Below are 14,810 nucleotides of genomic sequence, written 5' to 3'. Positions count from 1 at the left end.
AACAATTAATTGAAAACCTAGTACAGATTTCTGCGTGTAAATGTGGAGGGGGGGGGGGAGCATTTTCACAAGTAGAACACATGTTTCACAAAAGTGACTTTAATGAATTCATGAAATTCACAATCAGTTACAAACACAAGGTGCATGCAGTCATGTTAAAGTACAAAACATGTAAAAATATTGACACTTTCAAAAAGCGAATCCCTGAAAACTTTTACAATTTAGGAGAAAATAAAACATTTTATTGAAAAATACACAACTTTGAGGCACCTTTACACATTAAGAACACAGCTGGCAGTGATGTAAAAAGGCTTTTGGCCAATGTGAATGAGGACAGAGACAGAGACAAGTGCAGTGATGGTCAGGTCCCTCTGACATTCAGTCCATGTAGTCCCAGGTCACAGTGGACGATTGCAGGGGGAAGTATTCAAAACTGTCCAGCAACACAAGACACAATGTAAAAGCACAAAAACTCAAATTGTGTCATATATTATAATCTACCTCCATGTCCCAAAATTTCATTTTCAGGAACTTTTGAAGCCTCAAATAAATAAATAACTCTCAGTGTAATCTTGCAGGCCACGGTCTGCTGTGAGACACATTTTTATTCACACTCCTGTTTGTTTGACAACTGTGTGACTGATTTAAATCTGCACTCCGGCTCTATGTCCGTCAGGCCGTGCTGTTATTGGCTTAATGGAGGCTGAGCTTCTCGTTCTTCATCAGACTTCCGCTGTTGAAAGGTGGTTGAATCGCGATGGCAGAACGTGAAGCGATTTTGAACTTTCGCCTGGCCGAGCGAGCACACAACAGGTAGAAGATCTCTGCCACGTTGAACACCAGAGAGATACAGGAAATCACCAGCATGAAGATGATGAAGATGGTCTTCTCGGTGGGACGCGACATGTAGCACTCTACGGTGAAGGGACACGGAGCTCGGGAGCACACGACCCTCGGGTCCAGGATGAAGCCGTACAGATAATACTGACCCACGATGAACGCGACCTCCAGAATGATTCTGAAAAATATGGAGGTCATGTAGGTCCCCAGAAGGTTGCCCTTGATCTTGATGTGGCCTGTTTCATCGGAGTACTTGGGCTGTTTGACGTTCCCCGAGTGGGTGTTGTTATATTCTCTCAGCTTGTTCTCCTTGTGGATGACGTGGAGCACGTGGCCCAGGTAGATGAGCGTCGGCGTCGAGACAAAGATAATCTGGAGGACCCAGAATCGAATGTGCGAGATGGGGAAGGCGTGGTCATAGCAGACGTTCTTACAACCGGGCTGTTTGGTGTTGCAGATCATGTTTGACTGCTCATCGCCCCAAACCTGTAACGTCACAGAAGAGACTATTACCACATGTGTATTGTAAACAACAAACAGACTGGGAGCTTTTTAGAAAGAGGTGTTTTATTGAGCTTAAACAAATCATCAAGAAAAACCTGGTGACATCATTGTGGGGGTGCACTGAAGTACTGCTGTGTGCAACTACACAAAATGATATTGTAGGCATCAAACAGACGTTTAATGATTATCTAATTTGAGAGGGTTTTTGAATTGGCCAATTAAAATCAAGATAAATATAATACTTTTGTTCTAAACATGCAAACAGGTCAATTTGGAAAACTGCACTTTAGTATATGTAATAAAAATATGTCTCAACACAAATTAAAACCTGATGATTTGTTGAATGCAGCACTATCCTTTCATTATGGCCACTAGAGGGTGTTGTTTCCTCTACAACTCCTGCGTGCCGTTAGTCAGGGATGCACCGAAGCTACAAACGTGTAAAACCACGAACACACAGACCTTCTCTGCTCCAGCTCCGAGGATCATGATCCTGAAGATGAAGAGCACACTGAGCCACACCTTCCCGATGACCGTGGAGTGGGACTGGACCTTGTCCAGCAGAGACGACAGAAAACCCCACTCACCCATGGTCCCTGAAAGGCAACGGGAAAAAGGTCTATTAATGAATTATGTGGAAACAAACGCACAAGAAAACATGAAAATGTAATTAATCTTCTTTAATAGCAGTATATGTATGTTTTGTCTAATTCATCAGGAAGTATTCTTATTGTAAATGACCACGATTGTACCGCAGAGGAAAAAATATATAATAATAATGAAAAACAACAGGTTAAAACGTTCTCTTTAAAAAAAAAAAGAGAAGTTCTAGGTGCTGTAATAGATGATGATTAATGAACGTGAACATTATTAAAAACAGCAGAGTATCTTTTGTTTTGCAGACACAAGGACGTGTTGTAAAAACCCTGATGTTCAGAACATAAAGAAGAAGCTATAAAATCTGTTATATAACTAAACTTTACCACTGAAGTGTGTTTACAGAGTATCGTAACTACACATCACTGCTTTATGTGATTTTAGAAATACATTGATAATATATATATTTACTCTGACAGATTATGGAAAGTGCTTCAATCTGAATTATTAAATTCCTCTAAACTCTGGCTTTGTTTCACACACTCGTACTGACACGTTCACAAAACTCTACCGAGGCAGAAAACATGCTCATAGTAATAATAAATACCAATACTCTTCTTATTATATCAGTGAGCAGGAGATAATTCTGAGATTATTCGATCAACTGAAAATTACAGCATTAAATTCATGCTTGAAATAGTTTAATTTGAATCTTAAATTGTCAAATGTTAAAGTAACGGAACAACTTACCTTTGAATGTCGCAGGTTTTGCTCCAGACAAACAGATCGGTCGCCACCTGTGGAGCCGAATGACGGAGAGCCTGCTGAACCGAACCAGATCTGCCTGTGACACCTTGAACTTTAGATTGGCAGATGTTGTGCAACGGGCCGTCACGTTGTCCAGACGTTTGTGAGATGATAAATCTCCAGTGGACCATTTTTGGGGCTGAACTCTGAAAAGATTGCGCGGGTTAATGATTGGCAGCGTTTGAATCCACATCTGGTTCATGTGTCATTGTTCATTTCTATCACGTGGCCAGTGAATTAAGGAAGTAAGAGTCAGGGATACGTGTGCGTTCTCTACACACACTCATCCAATGTTGTACAATAACCCTGCTGGCAAATACTATGTCAACGGTGTTTGCATCAATATTCTTTTTTTAAACGAAATGTTTTTGTTTCCTCCTCACAGAGAGATTTATAAGATCTCAACAGACGGAGGAAATCTCATATTGTTGACTTCACAAAGATGCTTTTGTATGAATTAAAGTCCTTGTAATATTTATTCATGTATTTGTTCCCCTTTGTATAATAAAGTAGTATTTTTAAAGCTAAAGTTGCAAAACACAATCATTGGTTTCAACCTCTAAAACAGTTTTTCTGCCTCTTTTATGAGAGTAAACTCAATATATGAGGATTTTTTCATATACTTTTTTCATAATATGGTTTTGAGGAGCTGTGCCTGACATTATCCACCGTGCTGTCATTATATGTTGTTTATTTTAATTGTTTATTCTTGAAAACAGTTATTAGACTCATGAATAATGAACTCGCCAGTCGCAGCTCTATTGGATTAAATATGTGGAAGTTGTTTGAAGTGGAAGTGAAAAGTGTGAAAAGTGAATGAAACACAATTTGTATTCAACTTTAACCATTTATTAAAAATGAGAAAAAACATACAAAAAAATGACATCAGAGTTTCTTCACCGCGATCATCATCATCATCATCATTGTTCAGTAAGCAAAGTAATTTCAAGTCCTAGATAATGAACATGACAATAACTTAATAAAGGACACATTCAATAACTGGGCACAGACAACATTCTGCTCACTCACAGATAAATAAATAATTATCAGTATTGCACATTTTCATAAATCATTCGATTTCTATAAAAAAAAGTACAAAATTAAAATTAAATTCAAACAATGTGGCCCCTAAATATCACCTGAGCTTTAATCATTACGCTACAAAACAGCTTTTATTTCATATCTTCTTTCACCACACAGTTATACAACCTCAGTCTCTTACACGTGAAAACAAGACAATACATTTTAATGAGTGTTCAGGAGAGGTCTCTCCTCCTTGGCCCCGTCCAGGCCTCCTCCGATACTGTTGCTGTTCTCCATCTCCATGTTCAGCTTGTTCTGCTTCAGCGCCTCATCCTCCTTCGTCGTCCGCCTGTAGTTGGACAGGCTGGCGGGGTTCTCCGACGAGTTAATGTGCCGCGTCCCCCGCTTGGACCTCCGCTTGCACCTGGAACAGATCAGGTAGAACACCTCGATGACGTTGAGGAACAGAGAGACGCAGGCCACCACCAGCATGAAGATGATGAAGATGGTCTTCTCTGTGGGTCGGGACATGTAGCACTCCACGGTGAAGGGACAGGGCTTCTTGGAGCAGGGGAACATGGGGACCATGATGAAGCCGTACAGGTAGTACTGACCAATGATGAAGGCTGCTTCAATGACGATCTTAAAACCGAGCTGTGTGAGGTAGCTCCCCAGCAGGTTCCCCTTGATCTTCACCTTCCCCTTGTCGTCTGTGTACTTGGGCTCTTTGCTCAGCTTGGTCCCACCAGAGATCAGCTTCCGCTCCCTCATCTTGTTCTCGGCGTGGATGACGTGCAGAGCGTGGCCCAGGTAGATGAGCGTCGGCGTGGAGACGAAGATGATCTGGAGGACCCAGAAGCGAATGTGCGAGATGGGGAAGATCCAGTCGTAGCAGACGTTCTCACAACCAGGTTGCTGAGTGTTGCAGATGAAACCCGACTGCTCGTCGCCCCAGACACTCTCGGCACCTGCGCCCAAAACCATGATCCTGAACAGGAAGAGGACGCTCATCCAGATCTTCCCGATGACAGTGGAGTGGGACTGGACCTTGTCCAGCAAAGCCGACAGGAATCCCCAGTCTCCCATCTTTAAATGTGATGTTCAGATACTGATCTGCGATGAAAAGAAGGAAAATACTGTAAATACTCAGCTAATAAATAGGAATAATCACAATTTTGTTTCCACCTCTGCTGTGGAAAGAAGGGCTCATTGTTCTGTTTCACTACGATGAATCACTCTTCAGTTCTTGGGCAGGGCAGCACGAGAAGGAAGAAGACGTTAGAGGAAGGTTAAACTAAACTGGTCAGTATTGATCCAAAGTAATTATTAATCAGATAATACAAATAAAAAAACCATTGGCTTAATAATCAACTGATGAAGAATAGTAGAGGTAGAATAAAACAGAGCTTCCCGATAGATAAAGCTTCCGTTAATATTTTATTTGAAGATAACAATGATTTACAATTTAAATATATATTGAAGTCGAGAGAAAGCAATGTTTAGAACATGAAGAAATATTATCATAATAATGAAAATATTATTACTACAGCACTTCTCAAAACGCACTTATATGAAAACTGGATTAAAACATATTAGGACTCAGGCAAATATGATCAGATAAAACAATAATACAGCATTAAACTTCAGCAGTAAAGCAATGGCAATATAATAAAAACGAGAATGCATGTAAATCAGCATGTGGAAATTAACAACCCGTGGTTTTCGTCGAAAAATGTAGAAAACAAATCGATATTTTCACCGGACATTTAATTCTGTGTACTCTTTACAAAATATCTTTCTGTAAATCTATAAAAGCTCAGTTTTCTGAACAGAGAACAGAAGGTGCTGCATCTTACCTGCTGAACTGGTCAGAGGTGGACTGTCCCTGGTCAGACCTAATCACCAACTGAAATTGGACCTTGAATTTTTTGCGCTGGGTGAGGACAGCGGGAACTGGTGAGGAATCACATTGCACAACCTGCATGTGGCTTTCATGTCACGTTGAACCAGTCAGCAAACGAGAGCGGGAAAAAAGTTGATGAAACACCCGAACGAAGAGGACGAGTGTAATAATTGATAAGTGTGGTATCTTCGTTCAGGGGCCAAGATCCAGTTCTGGACTTTAAACAGGTCATAAGAATACGTAACTCAAACTTTACTTTGAAACCACATTATTTACTATGTCTATTATTGTGTTTTTATCATTTCAAATCATTCAACTCACTTTATTACACTTTTAAATTATCTATAAAACTACAGCTTCTCTTGTTTTGTCCTTTAACAGTTTGAAAGTGCTCATGCTGCCCAGAGAAACACATTTTCATTCCACTGTTTTACAGTTAAGTCCCAACACCTGTCTCCTCCATGTTAGTGGACAGGGCACGGGGCCAAACTCAAAAGTCAAAACACATGTCAAATTAAATTTCCCCGAAAGATGGTTTCTGTCATTTTAGGCAGATCTTCTCACACAGATGTATGTTCTGACAAGTTTGGCTTTTAATTCGTTATTTGATGCTATAAAATGCGGAGAAAGATCATGATTGACAGCTGAGACCGACTCACGATTGGTTGAAGACACGTATCGATACCGAACTGTTTAACGTTTTTGGAATACGCTGATATATCTTTTTTAAAGACAACGGCGTGAAGAGGAAGAAGCAGGTGTAATTACCGTGTGCTAGATGAGGCTATTCACTTTGCAGAGAGACCCAAGAGGTCGACACTTATTACACCTTCTAAAGCTGCAAGTTCTTCTTTCCCGGTTAAACACATATTATATAACCCATTAACTTGTGAGCTTTCGCGGTGCGGGCGCTGTTTTTATCTTTGTCGTTTTCAGACCAAGCCGAGTTAGTCATTTTCATGCTCAGCTAACTGTCTCCTGGCTGTAGCTTCATATTTATCATCTAATCGAACAAACCATTTCTTTAAAAATCAATGGAAAAACGTGAGAAGTCTGTTTGCTAATTAAAACTTTTATCAATTAATGTTTTTAGCTGATGGCAGCAGGTTAAAATTAGCTTATTATCTTGAGATTTACTTTATCTGCGGATCCTGAAGTGTAACTTGTTAACAGTCACAAAATACATTGCAATAGATTTATGGCTTAATTAAAAATTAAATATAAACTGAAAATGATTGCTAAATTAAATGCACTGTAATTTGAATTGTGCCAAAATTACAACACAATAAGAAAAAGACAACAGCATTTTAATCAGATTCTGAATATGAGATGTTTATTGAATCAAAAATATGACATTACAGTGTCTAAAAATCCATCAAACACCTGATCTGCAGTCTTTTAACACGACGGACATCTTTGTTGCTTTTCTATTCTGTCACAAACGTCTCTGGAAGTCATGTTAAACAACATTCTGCATGTGACTGAGATCTGTTTACAGAAGCTGGCGACTTCCCCTCAACCTTTATTTACTGTGCACACACACAAACACATGCCCCCTGTCCCCTCTACAGCCCAACACACAGATACTGGACCCCATCAGCGCCTCCACGCTTCAGATGTGGACCTCCCCCATGTCATTCTCAGATGGTACGGTCTTCACGACCTTGCTCACCCCACCTTTGACCCCGTTCACGCCCACCATTTGTCCCTGCAGCTCCAGCTCCAGGTTGACACAATTCTGGATGGCCTCGTCCCGGCTTCTAAACATTTTCCTCGCGGAGAATGGAGGCGTCACCGGGGTCACGGTGTAGTCCTGCCTCCTCGCCATGCACTCCTTCACAGCCTTCACGCACAGGTAGAGCAGTTCCACCACGCAGAGGACCAGGGAGACCACCGTCGCCACCAGCATGAACCAGATGATGACCGATTTCTCCGTAGGCCGGGAGAGGAAGCAGTCCACCTTGTGCGGGCAGGGGTCGGTGGCGCAGACGTAGCGCGTCTCGAGGGTGAAACCGTAGAGATAGTACTGGCCCATGATAAACAAAACCTCCAGGATGATCTTGGCCACAAGATGGAGGACATAGCTGCGGAGGAGGCGGCCGCGGATGCTGATCTTGCCGGTGCTCTTCGTGTACTTGGGAACTTTGTAGGACTTACTGAGGAACAGGCTGACTTGGGTGTCCAGCTCCGCCTGCTTCTTCATCCTCTCTTTCACCTCAGGGTGGAAGAACGAGAAGACAGAGTTAGACGTTTCACAACAATCTGGTGGAAGACAAGAGAAAGTCGTTGGGGATGGACCCACTTTGTCCCAAACCCTTATTCTACGTCGTCACTTGGTTTCCATGCTAGAATATCTGCCCCCCTGACTTTAAGAGTGAATCAATTGCTTCTGGGCAGGGAAATACCTGACATATGAAGTATTAGCTGTTAAATCCTACCTTCTTCTCGATGTGGATCACATGAAGGACATGACCGAGGTAGAGCAGCTTCGGAGTCGCCACGGCAATAATCTGAAGAGCCCAGAAGCGAACGTGAGAGATGGGGAAGGCTCGGTCGTAGCAGACGTTCTCACAGCCGGGCTGCTCGGTGTTGCACACGAAGTCGGACTGCTCGTCGCCCCACACCTGAGGCAGGAGGAGAAAGAGGATGTGATACAGACCTTCAGAGAGATGAAGGTGGGGTGGATTGTGACATTCTCAATCCAGCAGTTAAGTTTGGCCCCTGGTGCTCAAATGAGTACATTTACTGTATTACCAGACCTCCTCAGCACCGGTGCGCAGGACCAGGATGCGGAAAACAAAGAGCACGGTGAGCCAGACCTTCCCAATCACCGTGGAGTTGCTCTGCACTTTGTCCAGCAGGCGGCCCAGCACGTCCCATTCAGCCATTTCAGTCGCCAGTTGTCTCTCTGTTTGGGGAATAAACCATTAAGAGTCAAGGACAAACATTTGAAGGAGTATTTGCTCGTTATTTAAGACGTCTGTTTGATCCCCCAAAGGAGAATATTAATATAAACACAACCATAGTCTGGTTTTATTCATTCAATTAGTTGTTGGGCTTTGTTTTCTGAACACCTCTCGATGGGATCTCTAAAAACAAAGTGCAACATGAGTCTCTCACGAGGCTAAACTTTTATTGTTTCTTGTGACTTTGCTGATAAAAGCCACAGCTGCGGATTTTAAGTCTCCAAAACAAACTTATCTGCTGGAAGCCGAGACGATATCCTTGGTTAATACCGACCACTGCAGATCCCAATTCAAAGAATGTGAAACATGGAGCAGATGAAGTATATCATCACCTTGGTTTTGAGATCGTAAAGTTTTATTTTAGCATTTCTCTTACATGGATTTATGTTGTTTTGATTGAATATTTACAGGATTACAAATACAAAACACTTCTTAGTCATTAAGGTTCTTTCTTTTATTACATGTTCATTGATTCCGTGTTGTCGATTTTCTTCAGCCCTTCGATTATCATTCACCTCTTTGTTTGTTGGAATCAAAACAAAGACACAGGATCGTTTTTATCTCTTTATTAAATCCATATCAGACCAGATATCGATCATATGAACATTTGAGTTCCCTTCAAACCGATCAGATTGTATTTTTGTTTGTTTAAAGAAGTAATTTTTCATCACCTTTCCACGCACGCATCTCACTGAGCTTCTCATAAATGTATTCATTGACAATTAGCTTGTGTATTTACTGTATTTTCAAATAGTACATGGTACAAAACTTTCAGAACCTGGTACGACACAAACATATTCCAACATATAAATCAGAAAATGTCTTAATCAAGAATGAAAAACTAGATAATATTTTTACTCACCGGTCGAACGATCCCACTGAGGAAGAAGGTGAAAGAAGCGAGCGATGCCTCAAGAGGACGATGAACAGGAGGAGTGAAGGAGGAGAAGAAGAAGAAGAAGAAGAAGCACTCGTCCTTTCATCGTCTCTTCGGCGTCTTATCAGGAAGGACACCGTCCTAACCACAACAACAAAACCTCCAGTCCTAACAACGAATGTGAGCGGCTGGTGAAAGTCAAAAACTTTGAGGAGCGACTGAAGAGTTTGGAGAGTTTGTAAAATGGTGTGAATGAAACGCTGGGGGCCTCAACAGGAAGCGTGTGAGGCAGGACTCTCCTCCACCTTCACCAACAACACCAGAGTAGAGAAAACCTTTCAACCATAGATTGAGATTAAAGATGGACGATGAATCTCCAGAAATGAAGCCACAATATCTCAGATTCGAGCACCGCCATCATAAACCCATTACGTCATTTAGAGCAAGAGTCTGGAAATAGGTCATCAGGGGATTCAGCCACGGTAGCTTGGTCCTGTTGACACACACTCTCGACCAATGGCGAGGCAGCTTCAGCTGTCAATCATCACATTTCCTCAGAATATATCATGAAATAACTCATTGAAACGAAATTTATGTAAAAAATTAACCCATGAACAAACATCCATGTGATAAGAACTACCTAAAATGGCAGAAACCATTTTTGAGAAATATTTGTTCTGACTTTTTACTTTGGTTCATGTCCCATACGCTAACATGGAGTGGATACGGTTTATGACCTTTACTGCAGCCAGCCACCAGGGGGCAATTACAATTATTTGGCTTCACTTTTGGGGAACTATATTTAATTTTTTGTTTACCTTTAAAAAACCAGGAGGGATTTCCCAAGATACAAATAAAACCTAATCAAATCAAATTTATAAATTTTACCCTTATAATTTGTATTACTTCTCCATTTGACGGCTGTTTATTATTTAATTTTCTCATGTTTCCTTCATTTCATCACAACCTATACAGTATATTCACATCTCCTGGTTTCCTGTTTAAATCCATGAAAGCAGGTCCGGTGTGCTGAGCACCACGCGTGTGCTGACAGCAAACTGCAGCTCACGCGTGTTCACCAGGTTTAAATCCAGCGTCTGACCCCGGCTGATCTCAGGAGGTCACAGGAGAAACTCTGGCATCGTGTCTGTTTGCAAATGTCAATGATTTACACCCTCCTGGGGTTTCTGGAGAAAAACAGCGTGCGCGACCTTCAGCACGTAGACCACAGTCAGCGTTTCAGATCGTACACAAGAAAACAAAACAGTGAACCACGTTCAGAAGATCTTTAATGTAAACATATATGAATATACAACTTATTGCTGAGCTGGCCTGTTCTTCTTGTCCAACACTTTCCATTGTACCTTTGATCGTGCATTAACTTACTTATCATTAATAGAGTTTAAACTTTTTAGAATGTAGGAGTGTTTCAATGTGCGACTTGTTCATACTCACAAAAATAAATAAATCAATTCTACAATCAGATTTGATATTTGAAATAACCTCTTATCTAACAGTCCAGTGGGTCTTTTGCCTTTAAAGTCCTGGCACGAAAACATAGTGTGTCAGAGTGTTGTCCTCTGGCACTGTTGGGAATTAGGACAAGAATAAAAGAATAAAAGTTCAAGTTCAACTCAAACCAACCTCGAGTCTGTGCACTGCAAAGACATTTATTACATTTATTATCGGGTTATCTGGTAAATTTACACATTTTTCACATCACCGTCCAGTATTTAAGAGAATATGTGTGCACTCACTTATTTATTTATACCACCACAGATTATCACAGATTGTAACTGATAGTAACGAGAGGAGAGATTCCCGAAAATCACAGTCTCCTCAAACAGAGCTACTCTTTAATAAACTTAAATAAAACCACATGACTCCAGTAACAGCAAAGGTCCAGTGAGTGAGTCTGAGTGAGGAGTGGAGATCTAGTTTATACTGATGAGCACACGAGATCCGAGAACCCAGATCCACTCGGGAACACACCTCATCAATCCATACTGTGAAGAAACAGAACAGCAGAGAGAAACCGATCAAACACAAATTAATTTTACATTTTAGAACCTGTTTCCACAAATTCATTCCACGTCAACCGACCTGCAGCGTGTGAGGCCAGTATCCTGTGGTCCGACTCGACACGCCCAAGGTGGAGATGGCGTGGTGAGCATAGACTTCTGGATCTGGCTCAAACCAGCCTTCACATGATGAAGTCGATGTTGATGGTCGTTGCTTGCTTGAGGCAATCTGGTTACACAAACACACAAACACACACACAGGACGTCAGGATGTGTGACACAAGCAGTTACTGTATTTGTACTCAGGGTATCGTGTGAGTTCTCAGGTACTTGATGCCATCTGTAAGTGCGTAACACATCTTGGTCAGTACCAAACAAATCCTCCAGCTGTTCTTTGTAATGGTCATGTCAGGTGTCTTACCTGGAAGGGAATCAGACTTTGAACAAAGATCCCTTTGCCACTGTACTCGAGGTGAAGAGCTCTCGAGAAATGATCCAGGTAGCCCTGAAGCGTCGGGAGGAGAAAGGTGTTATTGTCTGGTTTGTGTTAATGTTTTCACTTAGTGCACAGAGGAAGAAAGTAAGTTAAGGCACTTTTGAAAACAAATCAAAGTATCTGCTGTGAAAAATGTCTCCATAGGCTATGAACGTGTTTCCTGAAGTGTGTGCATGCACAGGAGGCTGATGTCAGTGCTGTGACTCACAGTGGAGGCCGTGAGGGCCACTCGTCCAGGCAGAGGTCTGCAGCAGGCACCCGATGATATATTGACCACAGCACCTCTGCTGCGCTCCACCATCCCCGGCAGCACCAGCCGGGCCATCAGAGTAGCCACCGCCACATTCTTATTCACCATGTCCAACAGGCTCTGCTCAGGAATTTCAATCAGGCTCTGGGAGGAAGTGAGAGCCTCGTCCACACAGGTCACCAGGAAGCCGATGTCTTTGCCCCTCATGGCTTCTTTAATAGCGCTGCTGGCTGCCTGGTCCAGAGAGAAGTCAGCGAGGACGACGAGAGTTTCCACTCCGTAGCTCTGGGAGAGGCAGGCGGCGGCGTCTCTGACAGACGTCTGGTCCTGAGTGACGAAGATGATGCTGACACCGTTCTTGGCCAGCTCCTCTGCGTACGCTCCGGCCACCGGCTCGGACGCTCCTGAGAGAAGAGAGGATTTATCAATGATACAGTAAACAGCAACAAAAACATCACTATGACCTCAGAAGAAAAGACAAAATAATCCTTTATTAGTCCCACCAAATCTCAGTGTAAGAACTGTATAACATTGAGGTTTGTATTGCAGCCAGGCCTGTGGGATGCTTTGGTTTTTGCTGGTGCTCCTTCACGTGTGCTTTGGTCTCCAAACGGATTCAACCCCCACACGACCCTCAACGTGTTTGTGTGAAAGTCTCCAGATTCTATCTGTGCAAAGCATTGAACCACACACTGTTGATTCAGACGTGTGGCTGTGCAGCAAGTGTTTTGCACATGAGATTTCCCACCGGACTCCTTATCTTCCAATGTAAGAGCCAAGAAACGAAGCAGAGGTAAATAAACCATCACATATCAAGCACACTGGCTTCGGCTTCTTCTACTGACTCAGATTTTTGAGGTTATAAAATGAAAAAGAATAGTAAATGTCCCTCTTTTACCTCAACGTTTTATGCACCTTTATATTTAAGGTACGCGTTCTTCAGAGTTGTGCACAAGTTATATTGATTGATTTTGTCTATAATGCATTAAAAATATTCCTCTTTTCCAATCCCTGACAGTAACAGCAGCCCAAACTGTGTCTGGTCCCGCAGACTGAGAGGACACGGCCCAGCCTCTCCCGCGGTGCGTCCTCACCGTAGATGACGGCCCAGTCTCCGTATCTGCGGGTCAGCTTCTGGCTCGGCAGGACCCGGGGCAGGAAGTGGACCCGGACCACGGAGCAGCAGCCCCTGAGCAGGACCACCGCCCTGCTGGCCGCGTACACCGCCCCCACCAGGGCCAGGGTGTCACAGTAAGACCTGCACCAGCGGGACATCTCCCGCAGCAGGAACTGGAAGCTGTCCACCGCCGCCATGCTTCCGCACGGCCACAGACGCTAAAGGGGCTAGTTTAGCTAAGCTGGAGCTGGTTTCCAGTCCCCACGTTGACGCGATGGTTCCTGCGGAGTAAACCGCGAGCTAGCTGGTCTGAGATCGTTTTGTACCGTGACACGTTTGTGGTGGAACGGAGATGTTTCGCCTCACTTGGGGGAGAAGGTGTCGCCTGGACGTGGAGCCGGGATCAAAACATTGAGCCACGTGACGAGCTGCGTCAACCGGGATGCGTTCAAAACCCCGGGAGAGATGACGACTGAAGACAAACTACACGATACAAATGTAATATCTATTTCCCGTCGTGTTTATATTTAATGAATCTGCCTCATTTCAAAAGCTGTCGTCATTATTTTCTGTTTAAATTCTCTATTTGTCCATATTTGAGTTAAGTTCATCTCATTTTCTTTTCCCCCCGGACTGCAGCATCGTGGTTTTTCCGATGTTTATTGAATGCGGCGTCTCGTTTCTGCCTCCTTCCCACAATGCACTTGCAGTCGACGCTCGGGTCGGTTGCCATAGAGACGCGGCTGACAGGATGCTAGCCTGATGGACGTCTTGTCATAATGTCACACACACGCTGACACGGCGGTAAATATCTTCCACTCACTCGTGTGCACGTGCGGGCGGACGGTTTGTGTCCCCGTCACACTTCCGCTTTTTTAACGCTCAGTCACGGTTTATTGCCAAATGTCTCTGTTAGCTTAGCTGTTAGCTTTGTTGTTAGCTTTGTTGTTAGCTTTGTTGTTAGCATGCTAGCTGTGCTACATGTTAACCAGAGGGAGCAAGAGAGTAAAAACACCAAAGGTCACAATCACCTCTTCATCATCGTGTCCTCAGGTGTTTTGTTAGATCCACTTGTGGAATTAGCTTTGTTCAACCAAAAACAAATGGAAATTCCCTCTTTATCTACACTGGAGGGGTGACAACAGCAAAACAACACAAGAAACAGTTTGTAACATAGATTAAAAGATGGATTTAGGTGTGTATTCGCACTGAGGTTACACACACAGCTCTCATTTCTACCTGTTAGCAAAGTAAAACAACCTATCATGTCACAAGCTGCTCCGTCGAACATCATTTTATAATTCTGCTCATCTTCCAATGGCTCCACACATGAACAAACTAAAGTGATTCATCCTCCTTCTCAAACTGAAGTCATCTGAAACCTCCACCACACAAGGATGTCCCAAACA

General features: G+C 42.9%; 5 protein-coding genes across 6 annotated transcripts in view; 1 reads left to right on the top strand and 4 right to left on the bottom strand.

The window, feature by feature from the left end:
- Window positions 1–79: 79 nt before the first annotated feature.
- Window positions 80–2,849, bottom strand: LOC117758379 (gap junction Cx32.2 protein-like). Its single transcript, XM_034579996.1, has 3 exons — window positions 2,692–2,849; window positions 1,807–1,940; window positions 80–1,326 (listed from the first exon to the last, which is right to left on the bottom strand). The coding sequence occupies exons 2-3, from the start codon at window positions 1,933–1,935 to the stop codon at window positions 694–696; spliced, it is 762 nt and encodes a 253-aa protein (XP_034435887.1). The 5' UTR covers window positions 1,936–1,940; window positions 2,692–2,849; the 3' UTR covers window positions 80–693.
- Window positions 2,850–3,575: 726 nt separating this feature from the next.
- cx32.3 (connexin 32.3) lies at window positions 3,576–5,760 on the bottom strand. The gene is made up of 2 exons (XM_034579994.1): window positions 5,628–5,760; window positions 3,576–4,884 (listed from the first exon to the last, which is right to left on the bottom strand). Exon 2 carries the CDS (start codon window positions 4,855–4,857, stop codon window positions 3,994–3,996), a length of 864 nt encoding a protein of 287 aa, XP_034435885.1. The 5' UTR covers window positions 4,858–4,884; window positions 5,628–5,760; the 3' UTR covers window positions 3,576–3,993.
- A 1,526-nt stretch (window positions 5,761–7,286) lies between these two features.
- On the bottom strand, window positions 7,287–10,283 carry cx34.5 (connexin 34.5). Its single transcript, XM_034579993.1, has 4 exons — window positions 9,503–10,283; window positions 8,434–8,582; window positions 8,113–8,298; window positions 7,287–7,889 (listed from the first exon to the last, which is right to left on the bottom strand). Exons 2-4 carry the CDS (start codon window positions 8,560–8,562, stop codon window positions 7,287–7,289), a joined length of 918 nt encoding a protein of 305 aa, XP_034435884.1. The 5' UTR covers window positions 8,563–8,582; window positions 9,503–10,283.
- A 506-nt stretch (window positions 10,284–10,789) lies between these two features.
- hsdl1 (hydroxysteroid dehydrogenase like 1) lies at window positions 10,790–13,818 on the bottom strand. The gene is made up of 5 exons (XM_034579990.1): window positions 13,379–13,818; window positions 12,243–12,688; window positions 11,960–12,043; window positions 11,621–11,767; window positions 10,790–11,523 (listed from the first exon to the last, which is right to left on the bottom strand). Exons 1-5 carry the CDS (start codon window positions 13,596–13,598, stop codon window positions 11,452–11,454), a joined length of 969 nt encoding a protein of 322 aa, XP_034435881.1. The 5' UTR covers window positions 13,599–13,818; the 3' UTR covers window positions 10,790–11,451.
- A 284-nt stretch (window positions 13,819–14,102) lies between these two features.
- tbc1d32 (TBC1 domain family, member 32) overlaps window positions 14,103–14,810 on the top strand; it is a 56,677-nt gene continuing 55,969 nt past the window's right edge. For both annotated transcript variants that reach the window (XR_004613270.1, XM_034579979.1), the window contains exon 1: window positions 14,103–14,205. The gene's annotated coding sequence lies outside the window, so the exon portion shown is untranslated. The remainder of the gene's footprint in view (window positions 14,206–14,810) is intronic.

The sequence above is a fragment of the Hippoglossus hippoglossus genome, chromosome 24 (assembly GCF_009819705.1).
Source record: "Hippoglossus hippoglossus isolate fHipHip1 chromosome 24, fHipHip1.pri, whole genome shotgun sequence".
NCBI classification, from domain to species: Eukaryota; Metazoa; Chordata; class Actinopteri; order Pleuronectiformes; family Pleuronectidae; genus Hippoglossus; species Hippoglossus hippoglossus.
The sequence above is the reverse complement of the archived record's forward strand: the minus strand, read 5'-3'. Positions and strand labels throughout refer to the sequence as shown.